General features: G+C 49.8%; 4 protein-coding genes across 4 annotated transcripts; 2 read left to right on the top strand and 2 right to left on the bottom strand.

Annotated features, from left to right (window-relative positions):
- Positions 1 to 193: 193 nt before the first annotated feature.
- On the bottom strand, positions 194 to 4212 carry GGS25DRAFT_486502 (glycoside hydrolase family 2 protein). The gene is made up of 3 exons (XM_049260639.1): positions 2981 to 4212; positions 1877 to 2920; positions 194 to 1817 (listed from the first exon to the last, which is right to left on the bottom strand). The coding sequence occupies exons 1-3, from the start codon at positions 3725 to 3727 to the stop codon at positions 402 to 404; spliced, it is 3207 nt and encodes a 1068-aa protein (XP_049117827.1). The 5' UTR covers positions 3728 to 4212; the 3' UTR covers positions 194 to 401.
- Positions 4213 to 4422: 210 nt separating this feature from the next.
- On the bottom strand, positions 4423 to 6078 carry GGS25DRAFT_486501 (activator of Hsp90 ATPase). The gene is made up of 4 exons (XM_049260638.1): positions 5537 to 6078; positions 5402 to 5484; positions 4684 to 5339; positions 4423 to 4629 (listed from the first exon to the last, which is right to left on the bottom strand). The coding sequence occupies exons 1-4, from the start codon at positions 5757 to 5759 to the stop codon at positions 4611 to 4613; spliced, it is 981 nt and encodes a 326-aa protein (XP_049117826.1). The 5' UTR covers positions 5760 to 6078; the 3' UTR covers positions 4423 to 4610.
- A 2594-nt stretch (positions 6079 to 8672) lies between these two features.
- On the top strand, positions 8673 to 12910 carry GGS25DRAFT_236765 (uncharacterized protein). Its single transcript, XM_049257065.1, has 2 exons — positions 8673 to 9138; positions 9211 to 12910. The coding sequence occupies exons 1-2, from the start codon at positions 8871 to 8873 to the stop codon at positions 12498 to 12500; spliced, it is 3558 nt and encodes a 1185-aa protein (XP_049117825.1). The 5' UTR covers positions 8673 to 8870; the 3' UTR covers positions 12501 to 12910.
- A 1736-nt stretch (positions 12911 to 14646) lies between these two features.
- On the top strand, positions 14647 to 16557 carry GGS25DRAFT_486496 (LIP-domain-containing protein). Its single transcript, XM_049260637.1, has one exon. The coding sequence runs from the start codon at positions 15037 to 15039 to the stop codon at positions 16330 to 16332; it is 1296 nt and encodes a 431-aa protein (XP_049117824.1). The 5' UTR covers positions 14647 to 15036; the 3' UTR covers positions 16333 to 16557.
- The last annotated feature ends 187 nt before the right edge of the window (positions 16558 to 16744 follow it).

Genomic DNA, 16744 nt, shown 5'->3' with positions numbered 1-16744 from the left:
AGCTTAAGGGAGAGGGATGGTATGATGTGGCTGTAATAGGGGGGAGGGGTGGGGGGAGGATTTGTATTTGCTTTTAGGTAGTTGTATGGCAAACAGCATGCCCTCGCCATTGCAAGCAAAAAGAATCAACTGCTGCTTAAATACTATCAACTAGGTAACCTAGCACTGATCTACTGAGAGTTGCCCGAGAAAATTGGAGTAAAATGGATATGAATTGGTGATGTAGAAATAGGTCTCTAAGGCACTGAAATTACATTCTACCTGCTAACTAGTACAGTGCTGTATACCATGACGGCTACATGCCTTGATATACATGTATTGCACGATTCGAACCATACGTACCTCTCTACCTATTACTTCATAGATATTAAATTAGGTGCCCTACCCTACCAGGGCAAAATCTAATCCAGCAACAACTCAACATCAAACTCGCGATCCGTCCTCAACTGATACTTCGGCAACGTAGCGGGACCACAGCTGCCGGTGCCAAGCCCATGGTGATACCAATCGAGCTTCACAATATGATCATCCCGCTTCCGCTTCCTCAGCTCGTGCGCGTGCCCGCACTCATCGACGTCGCGCGTAGCGTACGGAGTAACGCTGAAGCTAGCGCCGTTACCAGCGTTAGCATTGTGCCCAAAGCGCGCGCGCAGCAGACGATCGGGGTACTGCTCCTCGCCGCCCCAGCGGGTGCGCAGCTCGACCCAGCGCACGTCGGTGCGGTTGCCGCTGTCTTGCGGGAACTCGTACTCGTGGAAGAGGGTGTCGGCGGCCCAGCCCCAGGTGTTGATCAGTTGGGCTTGTTTCTTGTCCGAGTACGACTCCCAGGGCCCGCGCCCGAACCACTCGACGATGTGAACGTCGCGGACGCCGAAGGAGAGCCCGAAGCGGGCGAAGGTGGAAGGGAGGAGGGCGCCCTGCGGCTTGGCTTGGATGCGGATGCTGCAGTAGGCGGATGTGATTGTATAGGTTGTCGTGGTTTGGACGCTCCAGGCGAGGACAGGGGGTGCTACGCGCCCCTCTACGACGATGGTGACGCCATCTTCGGTTTCCGTCGTGGTGATTTTTGAGAAGTGATTTCGGGTCTGGTGAACCCTCTTCTCGATCCACTCCTTACCGTGGGGACCGCCTCGGTCGTTGTCGGTGAGAGCTCGATAGAAGTCGAGGGCGAAGGGGACAGTGATGAGGTTGTGGTCTGGCTTCGAAGTGTGGCTTATGGATGATAAGGTGCCATTGCCTGTATCGAAGCCGAAAATGGTTCCTTTGGAGATGGTGATGTAGATCATATTTCCCCTGCGCTGAAGATGCGGGCGGCCGGGTGCAGAAAGGGTTTTGAGTAATTGGAGAGACTTGGGTGGAGTGAGAGCAACCTGGCCTCGAGCTACTACTCGACCGGGAGACGTCCATTTGCTGTTTTCCCCGGTGATAAACTCTAGCTGCAACCACGTGTCTGCGGCCATAGTCATTGGCGTGTCACCGAGTATCAAGGTCGCTTTCTCGTGGGGCTTGACTCCTGGAGGGATACGAATGCCCTGCCCGATCATCTGCTGACGATCGGAAATAATTTCCCAGTAACACTTCAGGTGGTCCAGAGTTAGGAAGTCGTATCGATTTGCAATTGTAACTTCACGGCCATTTATACCAAGTATTTGGACTGGCTCGATAGCTTTGCTGTACTCATTGATCCCTGGGCCCGGATTATGCTGTGAGTCACAAAGTCCGTCCATCACGAAGTTACCATCATTAGGCTCATCAGGTTGAAAATCACCGCCGTAACCAATGTACTTCTCGCCGTCTTTCGTCTCTGCGACGAGCCCCTGCGTATACTTGTTAGCCTTAACTGTAAAGAGGTACGCGAGTAGTAGCTTGAGCCTACGTGATTATTCCACTCCCATACAAACCCCCCTATTAATCGGGGGTACTTGTAGAATGCTTCAACATACTCTCGTACTGCGCCAGGACCATTACCCATAGCATGCGCAAACTCGCACATGATGAAAGGTTTCTTCCAGTCCTTTTCTTCCGCATGCTTGATCATTTCGTCAACAGGCGTGTACATGCGACTGAATATGTCTGCCGTCTGCGCATTTTGGTCGCCCTCGTAATGTATAAGACGCGTTGTATCGATTTCTCTAATGGCATCATACATTGCCTGATGATTCCTCCCATAGAACGCTTCGTTTCCAAGAGACCACATGATGACGGACGGACGGTTCTTGTCTCTCATTACCATCTGCACTGCACGATCCACGTACGCCTCTTTCCATTCGGGATTATCAGACGCAAAACTCGCTGGGTCACCGCCAACTTCGCCAAATCCATGACATTCAAGGTCTGCTTCGTCTAGCACCCAAAGACCAATTTCATCTGTGAGATCATAGAATCTAGGGTCGTTTATATAATGGGAGGTGCGAACAGCGTTGATATTAAACACCTTCATCGATTGGAGGTCCCATCGGAGGCTTGCGTACGGAACGGTTCTCCCTGATTCCAAGTTGTGTTCGTGGCGATTTACCCCGCGAATCTTGACTGGGCTGCCATTGACACAAAAAACACCATCAATAAGCTCAGCCCTTCGGAATCCAACCTTTTGGGCAATGTAAACAGACCCGACAGAGAGCACAAGGGTATACAAATAAGGAGTTTCCGCCGTCCATTTCTCTGGGTTCTTGATTTTGTGTTCACTCTTATACGACTTGTCCTCGGACTTATACGAGTTAGAGAATACCACATTACCATCTCTGTCAAGCAGTTTGGAGGTGATGGTTTCACCAGGCTTGTTCAATTTGGTATCGACTGTCAGCAAAGCATCCTTGAAATCATCGTCGAGGATGGTTTGAATGTGAAAGTCTTCAAAATGGGCCGAAGTGAATGAATGTAGCCAGACGTCCCTAAAGATACCGCTAAGCCACCATTGGTCCTAGAAAGTGGAAAATTGGTTAATATAATGAGAAGTAGGTGCAAGAGGTTTTATATATACCTGGTCCTCAATGTAGCTTCCATCACATCGCTGGTAAACCTCCACACAAAGGGTGTTTTCGGCATCCGACTCGAGGTTCAGAAATGCTGACACATCGAACTCGCTCGGATTTCTAGAACCTTGTGAATAGCCAACCTCTTTACCGTTCAACCAGACCGTAAAAGCTGCATCAACGCCTTCGAATCGTAGGCGCCACTGGTCTCCGTCTTTGAGGGTATCAGGAACAGTAAATCGTTTGATATAGCGCCCACATTCATTATCGTCATATGGGACGTTCGGAGGGTCTACCGGAAAGGGGTAGTTGACGTTAGTATATTGCGGTCCCTTGCCAAAACCTTGAAGTTGCCACATTCCTGGCACTTTGATGAGTTTCCACTCGGTATGGTCAAAGTCGGACTTGTAGAATTCCTGGGACCCATTGAAGGGCCCGGGCGAGAGCTCAAATCCCCACGTGCCGGATAGCAGCGTAGCTCTAGAGCGGCCTACGTCACCAGAGAGTGCATCTTTTTCGGTGTTGTAAAGATGAAAATGGCTTCGCGGCGCAAGAGTATTCCGGTGGATGACTTTGAGGTTGCTCCAATCAGGAATCTGCTTTGGCTGAACTTCTGTCTCGGAAAGGTTTAATGAATTGAGAGTTAAGTTAGAACTGGTAATATGTAAATCCACGTGAAGTTCAGAGCTGTGGTGGACTTCCGTGGGGCTCTCATTGAGAAAGGGTGAGGATTGGAAGTTATCGATAGAAGGCATTGTCGCGATGCATTCAATCAAACCTAGATGAGAATTCAAAGCTATTAGGTATCTATCTAATGGGCATAAATCGGCGTTTGCTCGATATCGATATTTTATTATAAAAAGTCCCCAACTGAGATGGTAGAAAATACGCCAAACGATAGTGTTATTGTAGAGGGGCTCAAATGAGTGTCGCGCGTGACGATGCAGCCATGAGACCAGACGCGTACGAAGACACTGAGACTGAGGGAGTGCGGCAATGCAGTAAGTAAAGAAGAACAACGCTAAATGGGTCGAATTCGATATACGTTACCCAGTAACCTAGATACTTCCGATGTCATACGTATCCAAGCACATATAAGTTCAACAGATCAACGATATTGTATTATGGAGGTATATTATGGAGGTAGGGGCTAGAAGAGTGAACGTAAAGAACATTGAAGGTTGGCTACCAGTTACCGGCTCAATCAAATAAGTGACGTAGCTAGTTCGTGGTTGGCTCGGCTTGTCCCGTGCGTACTCATGTGGGGATTAAATGTCGAATTTGGGTTCGATTTGGCGTGGAGAAGAACACAAAATCAAATAGACTCTACTAGATTACCGAGTTCACATAGCTAGGCCAACTGATTTATCTCCAGGGCCATAGTTATCGAGAGGCTACAAAGATTACTCGAGCGTTCAAGATTTAGTTCACTTAACACTAGGATCTAAGATGTATATATGTATGTTTATTTATTCAGATATGCAAGGTCTGCTGAGAGTTATCAGTCCCAAGTTATCTGTCTTGTAACTGTGATTATGACAGGTTGACTAAGGAATTGCTAGCGAGGGAGAATTATACATCTTGCAGCAACTACCACTGTTAGAGAGCGCCAACCGTAAACGAGATGGTCTTGCGAGATCATAGTATCGTGCCGAATCTGTCTTGTGTTAGCTCAAGCTCATAGCGATAGTTTGACTGTAAATGTACTCACCCAAAGGTCAACTTGATACTCCTCACATAGTACTCGCTCCAGTTACGTTTAGTGACCTCTTCCTGGCCAATAGGGACACCAGTCCAGGTAACCCTCATCACGGTTACACTATCTACATCATTCTGGTCGAATTCAATCACCTGCTTCGAGTAGTGACCTGCAGGCCATTGGTCCAGTCGCCAAGTTTGCACAATCTTGGTTGGCTCCTCAAGCTCTTCGTATTCGCCAGATACATTACCACCGAAAAGCTCGAACTTTCCACCTTTTTTGGCACCATCAAATCTTTTCGGTGGGGCACGGGTGAAGGCAGCTAGACGCTGGGGGTCGGTAAATGTTTGGTACAATTCAGCAGCAGTAGTTCGGAATTCTTCCTGATCGGTCACCGTCGTTGTATTGACAACGCTGCCGGCATTCTTCTGAGTGCTATTGTCCGTTTCCGGCTTTGCAGCAGCACCCGATGGCACATGATACTTGGGTGTGGCAAACCCACTGGAGGGATTCGAGCCGGCGGCGTGTTGGATATCTTTACCGTGTTCGGTAATCAAGGCTGGAATGAGCTTTAAGAATTCCTTTCGAAGCTGTGGTGTAATCTTGGTTCGAACCAAATCCTTAACAGGCTGCTTTCCTGCTGCCTCTGAGTAGATATCTATGTCAAACTTTCAATTGATTGATATTAGCTGGGTAATATGATAGATTAGAAAGGTTCAGAAACACATACGACAAATTCATTCTCCTCTGTATCATGAGCAATTTCCGGAATAGTAATTGTGCCAGATACTTCCTCTTCTCCGGGAGCGCTTCCTTGTAGAAGTTAGAACCAGTTCATTATGACAGCCTATGGAGATGAACATACCAGAGTACTCTAAGACGAGCTTAACATCAAATATGGTTATAACTTTGCCTTTACGTTGGCTTACGTCAACATCACCGTCCATGCTGACAACCTTATTAATCTTGGCGGTAATTTCTCCATCTTCGGCCGAGACCTTGGTCAACGTCTCCTCGAACCACTGTTTAGTCCATTCACCAGCATTCTTGCTGACCCAATGCCAGTTGTTGGGGTTGTGTAGCACCATGGTGGAAGGATAACGAGGTCGAAGTTAATTGGGAAAAGTGATAATCTGGTGGGAAGCTAAGGAACGCAACGTTAATTAGAAACTGCAAAATTGAAGCAAAGTTTTCACGGGAGTGAATTATATTGAAAGAGTGAAATAAATCAGAAATGAGTCTCAAGGACTACAGCTATTGGTCATCAAGGAAAGGGAGTACAAGTCGCTCTATGACTGGTGCCAGCTTGTGTATCATCAGATATTTCGTAGATGGGGAAAATGCAGAAGACAATTGGAGAAAAGAAAAAAAAATGAAGACTTACTGATGGCAGATGGACGGGTGTTTGTTGACTACCTACGGAATTAATCTGTAATCATAGTAGACAAATAGAAAAAGAGAAGGCGTCGGCATGGGGGGCACTTGGCCAACAACGCAAGATGTTGTAGAAGATGCTTGCGGAAAGATCTAGAATTTCGACGAAGATTTTAGTTTTTTTAAGATGAGAAAAGGCAGTTTTATTCCAATCGGAGCGGGAAAAGAGGAGGGTCCGTTCCATCTACGGCGAAACTTCGGTTCCGATAACAAGATAACTAAGGTTAGTTAGCACTTCAATGTTATTGTACATGTAGATAGTAACTAGCAATGAGCCAATCTTACATAAGCTAAATACACGCACGTGAACTGCATTTATTTCCTTTCCTTCCCTTCCTTCCCCCGCTCTACTCCGCAGTCAACCGTTCTCTGCAATATGTACAGTATGTTGCCGCCCGGAGCACCACGTTGAGAACAACGGGATTCAATCTCCATGTATGTCGGAACCTGTACTGGATAGAGGCGACCAGCTTTAAATGCTATTATTTGGCTGCAACTGTTCCCTTTCGTTGGAAAACTAGGTAGCATCTAGCGCGCGGGAGCTTGTACGACCTAGGGGTCAAGCTATAGCGGAAAGAAGGTCTTGTAGAATTGAACAACAACTCGCGAGATCATATACCGCTGAGGAGTTCACCATCTGCTGTAGATACGGCAGTATATTCCACGTCAAGAGTCCAATGTTTGGAGCCCAAAAGCCGGTCCAGTCGCCCTTATCAGTCCTCGTATACATCAATAAACAATAGGTTCCTGAGCTGGGAGCTTCACTGCATTAGTTGCAAACGCGCAATGGTAGACTGAGAAGCTTATGGCGGTGCAGTAGATGAAGGTTCTCCAAACTAGGCACGTCTCTTCTAAGGAGAAAAATATTACTCGATGATGCTAGTATGCATTTATAGATGTCTAAACTTACCTGTGTCATGCAATATTATATTGACTATATTATCTATTAGCTCGATATAAATAGGAGCTTAAATCAACGATCCCAATTACATGCACATGTGCCTTGTAATCTTGGTATAGTTATACGAGACTATTTTAGAACACCAAAGTGGAATAACCTTGGATGTCTGCACATACGACGATGGGGGTACCTAGGGTAGTCATTGCATCTGCCGGATTGTTAGCTGTGCTAACAATAGTTATCTATGAGCATTGAAGTTATGTCCAGAATCTAGGTTACCTAGGTACATATCCCAAACCCGTGGTAATCAATATGCGGGTAGCTTTGTTTCTCGTCTTGCCGTGACACCCGACTATAACTCTCCGTACACTTCTACGAATTTGGTTAGTTTTCCACTCACACGCGAGGTATTGTCCTAAGGTTAGACTCCAGCTACATGTAGGTTAGGTATATGTGTGACGGATATTACATTATGGTACCTTGCAGCGGGAATCGGATTCTGCTTACGAGCTAAATTCCCCTTACTCTATTGGAATCATTATACAAGCCCTAAGGCGACCTACCCTACATAAGGACCCCAATATAAGTTACTGAAGATCATCAACAACCTCCCCCGCTCTTGCAGATAGATGGCTTGTGCATATGCCCAGATAAAAAAAGATCAATCAACGATCGCTATCCCGCAGTGGAGAGAATTAGAAGTGGCAACTTTTAAGCGCCGACATATCTAGAACCATGAGGAGTGCGAAATGTCAACCAATAAGAAGCTATCATGATCAGGCAATTCTAAATATAAACGATGAATCCACTTGGCCATTCCACCAATCGCTGGCCATCATGATATGCAATGAACCAAGCCTAGAGTAGATATCGGCCACCCTAATCCTAAGATGGGCATACTATCCATTAATACCTAGGTTAGTATCTTCCCACTCCTTGAAGGCTTGACCATCTTTCCTTTTTCATCTTTCATGTGCATATTCATTAAGCAGCCCTTTCCATAATGCCGATGGCCAATGGGATTCATTAGGACATAGCGTAAGACAGCTAAGTAGACGAACTACCTAACCTAGATACATACCTAGGTTAGGTCATTGTAGTAGCAGAGTGGTAGAGGAATGCATGAAAGAGGAGCCCCCAACACAAGCCAGCAAGTTCCTATTGTACAATACATAGTAGTCCTATCCTTATAACTGAGTGGGCTGTTAGGTTGTATTCTCTAGGGTTTCGGAACTGCAATTGCTAGGACTATCAAAGTAGTCAAACCACAAAGAGGCTTTAAGGGGTAGAATTGTCGTACGGTTCCTCTTAACAACCTAGTACTAATACTACTCAGTAGCATGTTGTCGTTAGCGGATGAGATCGCTCCTGTTTTACGGAATTTACCTCTCCTTCGACCATTAACCAATTGATGAACCTCTGCGTAGAGCCTATGCAAGCACCCAGGGATCTGCCAAGAAACTGACATATCCCCCACGTCCCCGAACAGGGGAATGTTGGACCATCATCCTATCGAAGCCCGCCATCGCTTTTCATCTCCTACACCCTTCTTTTCACATCGCACAAAACTTCAGCTACACCTTTAATACGATCAACGATCCTCTTAGCTCTTCATAAGGGCATCGGGTCATGGGAGTAATTGGTGACAATAGCGTCTCCTAGATATTTAGTTGAAGGACGAGAGGTGAAGGGAACGAACGCTACGAGTGATCAACTCTCCGACAAACAGGGCTGAGCGCAAAGCAAAAAAGCGGCCAAATTCATGCTTCTACTTGCGCCCATTCCCGTTTAAGAACCAAGAAATTATCCCGTCGTCGCTCTTCCCGCAACTTACTATTAACGCGGCTACGCCCGATTGTGAGTGATGATGACTAGTCCGCGGGATAGTGCAACCTCTCGACTCCGTCAGACGCTCAATCCACTTCGGACGACGGCTTTAGGCGGGTTTCACAATCAGTTCAGCACACCGCAGTCCGCTGTCTCAATTAGTTCATCGCACAACTTCGCTGGAATTCATACGCCGGCTAGCTCTATACAACCTTACAATCCCCAACAATGGGGGCCTTCTCCTGCGGTCGGCCCAGAGCGAACGCATCAACTCCCCCCGCCATCAGCGCTGCGCGAATCGCAAGGTAAGTCATCTAGTCTAGACGACATCACGAGTGGTTTTTGGAAGAGGTAGCTAATGAGTCTGCACGCGTTAGTCCCGGCACCGCCACCGCCTTATTCTCCTCCTCGTAGCCAAAGGCCAAATGGTGGTGTTCATGAGACGTCGCCAGCGAATATATCTGCTGTGCGAGTCCCCGCTTCGAGTGCTCATCGTCCTTCACCAGAGCAGCCGAACAATCCAAGCTTTCCCCCACCGCCGGGGGCAAATGGACGCGGCGGCTCTCGCGAGAGGCGTTTTGGCCTTCCTTCATTAACTAGACGAAGAGATCGAGCGGCTGCCGAGACTACATCACCTCCCGATCCTCACCCCCCAGCCTCGTTATGTCGCACCCAGACCCTCGCAGTACAAATTCCCACACCTATTCATCCCACGGAAAACAACTTATCTGCTATTCCCCCCAGCGCGCGGAGAGCGGCATCCGCGAGTGCTATTGACACGCCTACCTCAGCTCGATCCAGATCAGCCTCTCAGTCGAGATGGGAACCCGGCATGCCTTTACCCCCGCCTCCACCAGGCCCTCCTCCACCACAGTCTAGGTCTCAGAGTCTAAGTAGGACTACTGAGCCTATTGTCTCTCCACCAACGAGAAGACCACCTCCTGAGGGAGTAACTGCTCTTGGTCCTGTACCGCCAACCCCGGCCAACTGGATCAATGATGAGCGTCAAGGGGAGCATCTAGGCCGTAACAGAACACCGAACCCAGCTGGTTTAACTATCGATACGTCCGCCGCAGCTGAGTATGGCTCACAAGCACAGCCTGAGTCTGCATCTGCATCCAACTCGGCGGGCTTAAACAGAACGGGGGCTGTTCGAGGCGAGAAGTCTATCCGTGAGCGGAGGAACGAGAGTCGAACACGGCAAAGGTCAGAGAGTGAGATTCAGCCGTTATCTAATATTATAGTGCCTAGTGCGCCGAGTTCATCCCGGAGAACTCCAGCGCCCAAAGAAACTCCTCGTAGCGGCAGTAAAACAACGTCCGACATGCCAAAGTCGGGAGATGACGCGAATATGGATTCTAGAAACTCCACACCTCGCCCATCCGCCGGACTAGCGCCAGAAACACCGACGCCGCCATTTTCTCCGCGGCCGCAAAAGGCTCACCAGATCGCGGGGCCGGGTCACGCCATAGCACCGAAGGCCCTTCCTACACCGCCCCCACAAAGTCGATCAGGCTCCAACTCTTCCCAGGCACGACCAGAGATACATAGCTTGCTAGATGGTTTATCTTCGAGTGATTCGTCTATCTACCCTACGACTAAGCAAGCTGTCGTTAGTCAGACAGCCGATCAATTTTGTCGAGGCAGCATCGGGCGATTTCAAGTGTTTGCAAGCCAGGAAGCGACTGCGGCCTCAGACGCAGAGCGAGTCAAGCTATTTACTGATTTTATAGTCAACGAATCTAGACTACGACGCGAGAGATATTCATCGGCTATTGGAGCGATGGGATCCGAGATATTTGACTTGACGCGGGATCTATTCCGGCCCATGAAGGTGCGGCGTGACTCGGCCAACTCACAGTTTAGCGAATGGACTCCGCAGATATCCGAGACCACCTCGCAACGAAATTCTTTCACTCCTGTTTCCCGTGATCAAGGAAAGTCAAACTCCGCTCCGCCTTCCGCGAACCTGCCCCCCTCACCTGCAAATGGACCACCGGTAAACCCGAATTGGACCTCTCAGTATATGCCTTCATTATCGCCAATCTTGAGCATGAGTGTTAGCGAACACCTAGACGAGTCAAGTTCGCGAGGGCGGCCAGCAAGTCGTTGGTGGGAGTCGGAATCGGGTGGCGATTCAAATCGATTAGAAAGAACAAAGCGGGAATCGAAGTACATGGGTGTCCCTAAGGAAGCTAGAGAGGCTCTACAATGGCAAGATATGCCACAGAGCGCAGACAGTCAAGCTGGGCCCAGCGACAGATACTCGGAGAACGAGTATCCGCCCGAAAAGGTCGGATGGCATGAGGCCAAACAAGAGACACCTCGACCATACCGGAATTCATTGTTGTCCATAACCTCTTCCGCGCCGAACACTCCGAGCCCGTCCCATCTGGACGTATCGCGGCTAGTCACATTACCGCCGCCGTACCCACGCCACCACCCCGCAGTGAACAACAACCACCCCGAACTATCATCCATACGCAACCACGTGCGGGCTCTAAGCGACATGCGGGAGATCCAAACAACCAAAGAGCGATTCCAGCAAGAAACCCAGAAAGCACGGCACGAAGCCATCCAAGCCGCCTCCACCCGCCAAAAGTCTCTCCGCGCCAACCTGCACCAAGAAATCAGCTCGGGCAACATGTCGTACGCGGAAGCCGCCGCGATCGAAGCCGACACGCAAGCGACCGAGAACGCGAAAGCCAAAGAGCTCGAGAAGCAGGAATTCGAGCGCTTCCAGACGTGCGTCGTGATGCCGGTCAACGAACTCCTCACATCCCGAATCGCACAAGCCACAACGCTCTTCGACTCGCTGCGGTCGCGCCTCTTCGTCGAGACGCAGCAGGCGCCGGACCCCAACATGCCGCAGGAGGAAGGCGACGAGCAGCCGGAGCTGCTGGAGAAGCTGACCCTCCTAAAATGGATCTTCGAGGCGCGCGAGGCGCTCCACCGCGACGTCTACGACCTCCTCTCCGCGCGCAACGACATGTACAAGGAGATGGTGCTGACGCCGTACCGGCTGTCGGGCAACGCGGAGAAGACGCGGACGGCGGAGGCGTTCTTCGCGGACGACGCGACGAAGCGGCGCGCCGCGTTCGCGGGCGAGGTGCTGCAGCGGACGCTCGAGTTCTTGGGCGTCGTCGAGGAGAACGTCGTCCGCGGCGTCGACATGCAGCTCAACGCGTTCTGGGACCTCGCGCCCCCCTTGAAGCGGCTGCTCGACACGATCCCGGCCTCCGTTGACGGCAGCTTCCGCATCCAGATCCCGCCCGCCGAGTACGACGAGAACCCGAGCTACGACGAGCACCCGCTGCAGTACCTCTTCAGCCTCCTGCTGCACGCCGAGAAGAGCACGTACCAGTTCATCGAGTCCCAGACAAACTTGCTGTGTTTGTTGCATGAGGTGAAAGAGGCTGTGTCGAGCGCGAGGGCGAAGGTCAGCGAGGCGGAGGGCCGCGATCCGAGAGTCATTGAGGAAGAGCGCAAGGCGGAGCAGACGCAGCTTACGGATGATCTGAAGGAGAAAGTACGCGTTGTGCAAGACCAGTGGGAGGGTGCGCTTGGCGAAGCCATGAGGGGCGTGAAGGAACGGGTTGGGGAACATCTCCTGTCGACGGGAGGGTGGGATGAAAGTCTCGAGGATGGGGGCGTTGGCGGTGTATGATGAGGATAAATATTGGTGTTGAGGTTTTGAAGGCGATGTTTAAGCGTCCCCCCCCCCCCAAAAAAAAAAAGGAGAAGAAATATTTGACGACGATAGTCGAGCTCGGTTTAGTTCAGCGCTGGTGCAATAGGAGTTGGCACGTGACTGGCTGCTTATGCCTCCCTGCCTGCCTACTTGCGTGATACCCCTTTTAGTTGATGATAGATATATGCCTAGGTTACTTAGATTAGGTATGACGTTGATGATTTCATGGTCAGGATTCTTTTAGATCTTTTAGTTTCCTTGGATAGGCTTCACAGCAGTGGATTCACCGAGGATGAATAATGTTCTTAGATCGATACCTATAATATAGGTAACTGGCAGTCATATATACCTATCTCGCAACTATATATGCCACTCTGTTTGATACCTCGCTCGAAATAGCATTATATTGGTGAACGAATGTATTGATATAGATACCTCCTTGCTTTTGTCAGTTATTGTTTGAAGGCGTAAAGTGAATTGTACTGGCGCGTTGCCTAGGCAAAGGCTGATATGGTCTTAGACAACATTGAGATTCACTATTGAAATATATATACTCAAAAGAAGGACAACAGGACTTGAAGATCAGTAAGCTGTTTGCTATTCCTGCTTCACGATCTTTCTATCACATGAACACATGGGTTGGCACGTGTACCTACCTACAGACAACTCCAAGTTAAAAGAGTAAGAGCACGTGACGAGATGGAAAAAGCTTGTATATCCTCAGTGTTCCATACCCTCGCTCATATTTGTATTCAGGTGGAGTTTTTCCTCACCGGATACATCAGTCTGGCTTGAACCCGAGCCCTCTTGGGGATCGAGGGATGCTTCAACCGCACGGCCACGCAACCACTTTAGGTTCTTTGCCTCTCTGTTGAAATCTATGATACTTATTTGCCCTTATAAGGCAAAGTAGAGTAGCAGAAGTTCTCCCAAGATCAAGGGGTGAGTTGCGAGCCGCGGGGAGGCGGTTGCCCGGAAGAAAAACACCCTCCAATGCCCATACCGAGAAGATAAGGGGGGGGGTTTGGCTCTAGACAGGCACCCGTGTACCTATGATACTAGGTAGCAACGTAAGTTTGTACTTGATAATACGTGGACTGATCATCCCGAGTTAGCATGAGAGGCATCGTGCTGTCGCTCCCTAGGGCTGACACAAGATGCCTTAGGCATCTAAGAATGGCTTTAATTCTAAAAAGGGGATAAGTGGACCTGGTAGGTCAAATCTGGAAAATAACCTCCCAAAAGATTGATTTCTTCCAATCTCCACCTAGCATTTCTCAAATTCAATTCCAAGGGGGGGGGGGGGGGGGTGACAAACGTCTCAAAGTCCTAGAGGGAAGAACAATAAGGCTTATAACGGCGCTTCGTTGCTATTGTTCCATGATATGAAATCGCCACATAATACTGGTACCCAGGTTGGGTGCCGGACGTTTCTTTGGATTAAAACAGCAATTTTGACTACGGTCACGAGGCGTAACCTAGGAGACGCAGAACACCATTCTTGTTGCGCGGAGATGTAAGCCATCTTTGTTCTATCCAGCCCCCACGTGGGCCCGGGTAGACCCTTGATACCTACACGTATTTATTCCTACTTAGAGGCCACGTTCATTCGCCAATCAGGTTTATGCGAGTAGGTATCACAATATACCCCTATAAAGCACTACCCTACCTAGTTTTAGGCCCTTTAGGACGAAAGAAAAAAAAGGGGTAACTTCTACCTACCAGTAGGTAGTAGGTATCAAGTTTGAACCTGTATATTAGTGCGCGTTTACTAAGTTATAATATGGATTCGGCTCTCCGATGAGCATGCTTATATTCAGCATACATCAAGTTGAGGAGTTATCGCTTGATCCCGTTTACCCCTGTCGGCTCGGAGTTCCGATCGGTGCCGCCATAAAATGAGCTCAACTGCTACCGTGATGCGGACTGGCTCGTTCGTAAAATCTCACCCGGGCGACCCACCTGCCCCTAAATGCATGAAGCATGTCGCGGTTAGCAAATAGCATAGCGGAGATAAGATATTGCTATGTGAGGATAGTCGGGACTTTTGTAAAGCGTCTTACGCGCTGATGGGGCACAGAAAGGGTACTTACTAAGGTACCTGGTATACTACGGGGGAAGCTGATAGGTTAATACCTCGAAGCTCGGTCTATACCTAAGAAACATCATGGATGTCATGACAGAGTGGTGTCGAATCATATTGCTACGCCAAATGGTGTTAGTCAAGCCACCGCAACGTTGAAATAACGGACAAAGAAGAACCTAGTCCAACCTCGGAAGACCGTATGTAATGAACTCTGTTCTGACAAAACATGCTACGACGTGGTCGGGTCTCAACCGAGAGATCATTACCTACTTTGCTTTAGGTTTCTGTAGAGAATACCGGGGCCATTGGGCAATAGAATGACAATACGGACTTACCGGGGTTATAGAGAGGGTATATATTAAGTCTTGACGACTCTATGACTTAGACACAAACCATCACAATGCCTTCACAACTCCCAGACTCAAAATGAACAGACTCGCCCGGTTTCTAGGCCTCGGTGCCATTCTATGGCAGCTAAGCTCCGCAACCCAGGCGACCTTCACATCCCAATTAACAACACAAGTAACACCACCGAGCCAAGACCCGTGGTACTCAGCGCCGCCCGGCTTCGAGAAGCACCCGCCCAGCACCATCCTCAAAGTCCGCGAAGCCCCAGGCAACCTCACCACCACCATCGGCAACGTCTCCCGCGCACTGAACATCCTCTACACCACCACCGACTCCCGCTACCAGCCCTCCTGGGCTGTGACCACGGTCCTCGTCCCCAACTCGTTCTACACCTCCCCTTCCGGCAAGGCCGCCCTGCTGAGCTACCACTTCGCCTACGACTCGGCCTCCATCGACTCTGGTCCCTCCTACGGCCTCTACTACGAGATCGCGCAGCCCAACCCCAGCCTTGGCATCCCCGCCGGCACTGACCTGCTCACCATCTTCCTCAGCGAGGGGTGGATAGTCAACGTGCCGGACTACGAAGGCCCGACCGCCGCGTTCGGGGCTAGCGTGCAGGCCGGGCATGCGACGATCGACTCGCTGCGCGCGGTTCTCGGCACGGCGCCCATACCCGAGGCGAAAAGGGTCAACGTCGCGCTGTGGGGGTACAGCGGCGGCAGCATCGCGACGGAGGCCGCTGCGGAGCTGCAGGTGCAGTACGCGCCCGAGCTCACCATCAGCGGCGCCGCGATTGGCGGGGTTGTCGTCGACTTCGCCGCGAATTTCTATCTCCTCAGCGGAACCCCGCTTGCCGGTGATCTGGTGGCCGGGCTGCTGGGTGTGACGGCGCAGTATCCCGAGGCGCGCGCGTATCTACAGAGCCGCCTACACGCCGAGAACGGGACCGAGTTCTTAAGTAACGAGAATATGACGACGACGGAGTCGCTGACGTTCTTCGCGAACAAAGACATTTATAGCTACTTCGTGGGCGGGGCGGCGGATCTCCAGGCGCCGGTTTTGCGGAAGGTGTATAACGTCGAGATGAAGCTCGGGTACCACGGAGTGCCGGCCATGCCGCTGTTTGTGTACAAGGCTATCGGGGACGAGATATGTCCTGTGGCTGAGACGGATGCGCTCGTGGATAAGTATTGTGACGTGGGGGCTGACATCACGTACGAGAGGAACACGGTGGGCGGGCACGTAACGGAGATTGTTAATGGACAGGATCGGGCTATAAATTGGCTTAGGGGCATTTTCAATGAATCTTACGTACCGAACGCCTCGGGGTGTGCGATTCGGGATGTGACAGTCAATGCTACGAACCCGGCTTAGTTCCTGGCCCGTCTTTGTTCTTTCGATATCTCATATCGGCTAGGAACTTAGATGGTTGAGAAAGCGCGGGTTAATAGGATATCACTTCATCTATAGGTACCTATTCAGCGTTATAATACCTACCTACCTAAGCAAGCCCCTTTTCAACATACCTAGTATGTAGGTACATAACGTTGTGAAAGCATCAACCTAGGGTTATCATAGGTACACTGGCCAAGAGTGAAGTCTTCCAGAATGAAAATAATACCTAAGTTTCATGGGCGAATCAGTGAATAAAGAAAGCAAAAGCGCCCATGGGTACCTATGTGATCAAACTCTTTGATCGAACAATGTCTTCTGTTGGTAAACGGTTTATTATCACAGCCCATTGTCAGTGTTCGCATAAGAGACCCGTAAGTTGTCGACATGTTAA

The sequence above is a fragment of the Hypoxylon fragiforme genome, assembly GCF_022984875.1.
Source record: "Hypoxylon fragiforme strain CBS 206.31 chromosome Unknown GGS25scaffold_4, whole genome shotgun sequence".
Taxonomy (NCBI): domain Eukaryota; kingdom Fungi; phylum Ascomycota; class Sordariomycetes; order Xylariales; family Hypoxylaceae; genus Hypoxylon; species Hypoxylon fragiforme.
Note: the sequence above shows the minus strand (reverse complement) of the source record. Positions and strands in the feature narration are given on the sequence as shown.

Bases quoted from the DNA above. Each gene is read 5' to 3' on its own strand.
- GGS25DRAFT_236765 (XM_049257065.1), top strand. From the start codon at position 8,871: ATGATGACTAGTCCGCGGGATAGTGCAACCTCTCGACTCCGTCAGACG. The intron at 9,139-9,210 runs GTAAGTCATCTA...TGCACGCGTTAG, and splicing joins AGCGCTGCGCGAATCGCAAG to TCCCGGCACCGCCACCGCCT.
- GGS25DRAFT_486501 (XM_049260638.1), bottom strand. From the start codon at position 5,759: ATGGTGCTACACAACCCCAACAACTGGCATTGGGTCAGCAAGAATGCT. The intron at 5,485-5,536 runs GTATGTTCATCT...AACTTCTACAAG, and splicing joins GCTCGTCTTAGAGTACTCTG to GAAGCGCTCCCGGAGAAGAG. The intron at 5,340-5,401 runs GTATGTGTTTCT...ATCAATTGAAAG, and splicing joins CAGAGGAGAATGAATTTGTC to TTTGACATAGATATCTACTC.
- GGS25DRAFT_486496 (XM_049260637.1), top strand. From the start codon at position 15,037: ATGAACAGACTCGCCCGGTTTCTAGGCCTCGGTGCCATTCTATGGCAG.
- GGS25DRAFT_486502 (XM_049260639.1), bottom strand. From the start codon at position 3,727: ATGCCTTCTATCGATAACTTCCAATCCTCACCCTTTCTCAATGAGAGC. The intron at 2,921-2,980 runs GTATATATAAAA...TCCACTTTCTAG, and splicing joins GAAGCTACATTGAGGACCAG to GACCAATGGTGGCTTAGCGG. The intron at 1,818-1,876 runs GTAGGCTCAAGC...AAGTATACGCAG, and splicing joins TATGGGAGTGGAATAATCAC to GGGCTCGTCGCAGAGACGAA.